Genomic DNA, 4936 nt, shown 5'->3' on the forward strand with positions numbered 1-4936 from the left:
CGACCGGTAAAGTGTTTCAGAAGCTCATTGAGAAGGAGCGTGCCGGTGGATTTTTGGGGAAGACGGTGCAGTTAGTGCCGCACTTTACAAATGAGGTGGTGGATGAGATCTTTCGAATTTGCCAGAAGACGGTGTGCGAAAGCAACAAAGGGCCGGAAATCTGTATGATTGAGCTGGGCGGTACGGTAGGAGACATGGAGTCACAACCTTTTGTTGAGGCGTTGCGCCGTCTTCGTTACTCCATTCCACCGCAAGACTTTTGTCTGATGCACACAACGTACCTTCCTGTCTTTGGCGGGGCGCAAAAGACGAAACCGACGCAGCACAGTTCACGTACGCTCCTCTCCCTTGGCCTTCAGCCGGACTTCTTGATATGCCGGAGTGAGGAACGCCTTTCAAGGGAAGTGAAGGAGAAGCTCAGTAATCAGTGTGGTGTAAAAATGTCCGATATTATTGGAGCTCCGAATGTGGATTGTCTCTATGAAATCCCCGTAGAATTCACAAATGATGGCTTGGTGGAACGGTTACTGCACAAGCTTCAGTTGCGCCCAAAGGTCCCAGTAATGGATGTGCCCAGCTATGGAACATATGTGGAGTACACCAGGATTCTTCGAGACATGTCAAACCCTCTTGTACGCATTGCGTTTGTGGGAAAATACGTTACAGGGGGTGGAGATGCGTATTTTTCTGTTCTTCAGTGCTTGGAACATTGTCAGATTGCCCTCCATGTGCGGCTTGATATTCTCTATGTGGAATCAGAAATGTTGGAGGGCCCCAACGCGGAGGAGGCCAAGCAGGCAATTCTCGAGTGTGACGGCATCTTTGTTCCTGGTGGCTTTGGTAAACGTGGTGTGGATGGCAAGTGTGCTGCGGTGGCATTGGCGCGGCACCACAACATTCCCTACTTCGGTGTCTGTTTGGGCATGCAGGTCGCCCTCATTCAAGTGTGCCGTGAAGAGCTTGGGTGGAAGGACGCCAACAGTGAGGAGTTTGACCCTTCCAGCACACATCAGATTGTGCGCATCATGGACTGTGATCGCCATAGTATGGGGGCGAACATGCACTTGGGTGCCCGCAATGTGCATCTTGTAGAAAAGAACTCCATCATGTCCACAATATACTCCGGTGCTGACTTCGTCGTGGAGCGCCATCGTCACAGATATGAGGTGAACACAACATATCTTGGCCAATTGCGTGGGGCCGGAGTTTTGATCAGCGGTGTGTCGGACCCGACGTTTGGTCCGCACACGCGTGTGGAGGCGATTGAGATTCCGTCCCTCCGCTTCTTCCTCGCTGTTCAGTTCCACCCAGAGTTTGTGTCGTCGCCCATGGACCCGTCGCCGCCGTACCTCGCATTCATGGCTGCGGCCTCGAAGAAGGCGTACAAATGGCCGGAATCGTGCGCCGCACGCCGTGTCAAGACGTTGTAGTCCAAATTGTGAGGACACATGTACGGAGAGGTGCTTTGAGGCAGGCGTCCGAAGAGCAGAGGTATGAAAAGGAAACACACACACGTAAGAGAATGAGAAAACAGAAATGGAGGGGAACACAACGACTACCCTCCAAGGTATTAGCATGAAAAACCAGAAAAAAAAAAAGGAACAGACAAAGAGGAAACGTAAAAAAATATATATTAACAAAAAAAGGGGGGGATGACGATGTGGGAAATGGAGCCGGAACGTAAAATGTAACGAGACAGAGTCGTTATATGAATACTGTTGAGGGCTTCTGCGTGTCTGCGTGTGTGTGTGTGTGTGTGTGTGTGTGTGCGTTTGATTGTTTATTCTCCCTGACTTCCTTTGGCGCAGCGGTGTTGGATGTTGACAGATGAAGGGAGATGGGAACGCTACATTCATTCAGTCGCTGGTACGAACGAAGGAAAATAGATCTCCATTACATCTATATATTTATCTTTCCATTTTCCACGTGGCACTGCCGAGACAAACTCGTGTCGTTACGAAGGGGAAGTGCGGAAAGATTTGATTTTTAAAGTTAAAAAAAAAAAAAAAAAATTAATGAAGAGGGAAGGCGTCTCATCCGTTGCTTTTGGGATCTAAGAAGAAAAGAAGAAAAATAAAAAAGCAATCATGTTGATCACTACGTTGGCATAAATAAATGCGTGTTCTTCGCTTGGTTGCTCTCATGGACGGGAAGGGCGAGAAGCGGGGCCGTACATACACATATATATGCGTGTGGAATAGACATGTGTATAAATTCCTAGGGCTAAGGCTGTTGTTTTCTTCTTTTTTTTTTTTTTTTTTTGTGTGTGTGTTTGCTTGGCGGAGTTGTTGGAAGATGATGTTGAAGCTGGGGAGGGGAAGTGAAGATTCGAAACGGGATAACTGCAAAGAACTGGTCTGTCGTTGCCTTTTTTTTTTTTTTTTTTCATTGGCGTGTTATATGAAAGGAGTGGGGGGGAATAATAATAATAATAATAACGATATGAGTGTTAATGATAACAACATGTGGATGGGAAATTGGGAAGATGAAAAATAAAAGAGAAATGCCTGGAGGCAAAAAGAGGCGGTGGTGGGCATGGCATCTTATGAAGATAATGTGTTTTTGTTGTTGTTGTTGTTTTTGGCGGGTGGGGTGGGGGGAGGGTGCATGCGCAACATTTGATTGTTGTTGTGTGTTGTTGTTGCTTTTCTTATGGTTCATTTATTTTGTTCTTTCGGCCCGTTTTTCCCCTCCGTCTAAAGTGGGGTGGAGGGAGGCGGGGGGGGGGATATCTTCCGTAAATTTCAGTATTATGTCTGCCGGCAGATAAACAACGAGCACAACGCGAGAAAACGAAAAGAAAAAAAAAAAAAAAAAGATTGAAAGGAGACTGAGAGAAGGACAAAAAGGAAAGCGAGGGCATTCGTTACTTTTACGACAGGGATGAGTACTCGGCGGGTTAATGGGGTTCTCATAAAGGACGGGGCGATGGGTACACTTCTGGAGTCATGGGATGTCGACTACGCCAAGGCAGGATCAATGTGGTCTTCCTCCGTTCTTCTTTCAGAAATGGATTTGGTTAAACGTGCCCATCGGGCATACATTGATGCTGGATGCGACGTGCTCTTGACCTGCACCTACCAAATGCATGAAGAGGGATGTGCGGCGTCAAAAGTGACCATGTGTGAGCTGGTGGACCGTGCAGTCCAGGCAGCACGTCACACCATGCCAAAACAAAAACAAAAAGGATTAACCGAGGAGAGCACGGCAAAAGAAAGAAGGACTGGCGGTATTGATGTGTTTCGTTATGCACTCTCTTCCATCAAAGACAATGGACAGGAACGAGTTGTTTTGTTGGCAGGGAGTCTGGGGCCGTATGGTTCCTTCTTGCCAGGGGGACAGGAATACCTTGGCGAATACTCCATACATGAAGCCGTCATTAATTCGTTTCATGCCCGCCGGTTAGAAGCGTTTCTGTGCAATGTGGGTGAGAAGCATGCGTTCAAGGTAGACTTCTTCTTGCTGGAAACTTTTCCACGTCTGGATGAAGCGCTTGGTATCCTTTCTTTTGTAAATCAACACGAAATTCTGCGCACTGCGCCTTTTTGTTTTAGTTTTATCGCGGCGCCTGTAAAAAATCCCCTTCCCGAGAACGCGGATGATGACGCCCTGGACAACTGGTGGAACGCCGCCGCATCATCCATTCGACTTCCAGACGGCAACACATTTGAGGGAGCGCTTTCTGAGTTGCGGGGGAATTGTGGGACGGCGCTGGTGGGCATGGGGTGTAACTGCAGTGGTCCACTGGAGGTGAGTCTTGTGGCAACTGCTCTGCTTCACAAGAAGCGTCAAGGCACGGAAGGGCCATTGGTGCTCCTGCTTTACCCAAACTCGGGCGAAAAGTTCACGGATGGACAGTGGAAGAAGCCACCTCAGCAGATACAGACATCAGCGGCAAAAAAGTTGTCCATGCGGGACCTAAAGCGAATATTAGCACGAGGAGGTGGGAATTTGATAACATTCATGAAGTTTTTACTGCAGTTGCTGCAGCAACGTCCCGAGGCAACGGATTGGTTGTTTGAAATTATTGTTTGCGGCGCGTGTTGTCGATCTACACCGGAAGATATTGCGGCCTTAAATCAATTGGCACGGGAGGAACCCTATTTGCATGCTTAAAGAAGAGGGAAAAAGAAAAAAGAGAGGGCGGAATTGGAAATTTGGGGGGTTATTCATTATATATTGTTCTGCCCTATGAGAAAATTTGTTTTGTATGTTTATATGGCTTTTTGTTGCGAAATAGTAAAAAAAAAAAAAAAAGGGGGTGGGGGGGGTTGAAAAGTTGAAAGGAAACAAAGCGTGGTGACGATGATTGATTGATTGAGTGGCAGGATATTTATATTGAATGCAGTGTGATGCATTGCAGAGGAAAAAATCTGTCGGGGGGGGGGGGTTATGTGTGTCTCTTCAGTGGGGGAGTGGGGAGGTCAGTGGGCGATATTATTATTTTTTTTTTTTTTGCTTTCCGTTTGTTGAGTAGTTTTTTGTTTTTTGTTGTTTTTTTTGTTTTTGTTTTTTTGTTTTTTTGGTTCTCCTAGTTTTTTTAATACTTTTTTGTTGCCTGTCCTTAATTCACTGCTTTTTTTTTTTTTTATTTTGGCGGATGGATGTTGATTCTTGCGTTTGTGTTGTTTGCCAAATGTATGTTGGGAATTATGATGTTCCTTCATACTTTTATTATTAATAATAATAATAATAATAATAATATTATTATTATTATTATTATTATCATTGTCATTGTCATCCCTCTTTGTGTTCCATCTGCACCGCTGCAGATGTAATATATATAATATAATATGGGAGTGGCTTTTTGGAAAAAAGTTGGCATCATTCCTGTTGGACGTAAAAAGTCACTCATTGAACTTGTGTGCATGCACCCAACGCCCTGCTGTTCCACCGGATGTCGAGTGGGGGGGGGGGGGGGGGGGGGGGGGAAAAA

General features: G+C 46.2%; 2 protein-coding genes across 2 annotated transcripts, besides 10 other annotated features; both read left to right on the top strand.

The window, feature by feature from the left end:
• On the top strand, positions 1 to 1430 carry Tc00.1047053508993.10 (cytidine triphosphate synthase, putative; the record flags this gene model as incomplete). The annotated part of the gene is made up of 1 exon (XM_798842.1): positions 1 to 1430. A coding segment is annotated over one exon (1430 nt), but the record flags the coding sequence as incomplete, so codon positions are not given.
• Positions 1 to 4936: a sequence feature (heterozygous, Esmeraldo-like haplotype).
• Positions 1730 to 1772: a microsatellite.
• Positions 1983 to 2017: a sequence feature (AT_rich).
• Positions 2236 to 2262: a microsatellite.
• Positions 2419 to 2443: a microsatellite.
• Positions 2788 to 2853: a sequence feature (A-rich).
• On the top strand, positions 2884 to 4116 carry Tc00.1047053508993.20 (homocysteine S-methyltransferase, putative; the record flags this gene model as incomplete). The annotated part of the gene is made up of 1 exon (XM_798843.1): positions 2884 to 4116. One exon carries the CDS (start codon positions 2884 to 2886, stop codon positions 4114 to 4116), a length of 1233 nt encoding a protein of 410 aa, XP_803936.1.
• Positions 4435 to 4457: a sequence feature (AT_rich).
• Positions 4478 to 4524: a microsatellite.
• Positions 4672 to 4741: a microsatellite.
• Positions 4907 to 4931: a microsatellite.

This window comes from Trypanosoma cruzi, genomic scaffold, assembly GCF_000209065.1.
Source record: "Trypanosoma cruzi strain CL Brener 1047053517117 genomic scaffold, whole genome shotgun sequence".
NCBI classification, from domain to species: Eukaryota; Euglenozoa; class Kinetoplastea; order Trypanosomatida; family Trypanosomatidae; genus Trypanosoma; species Trypanosoma cruzi.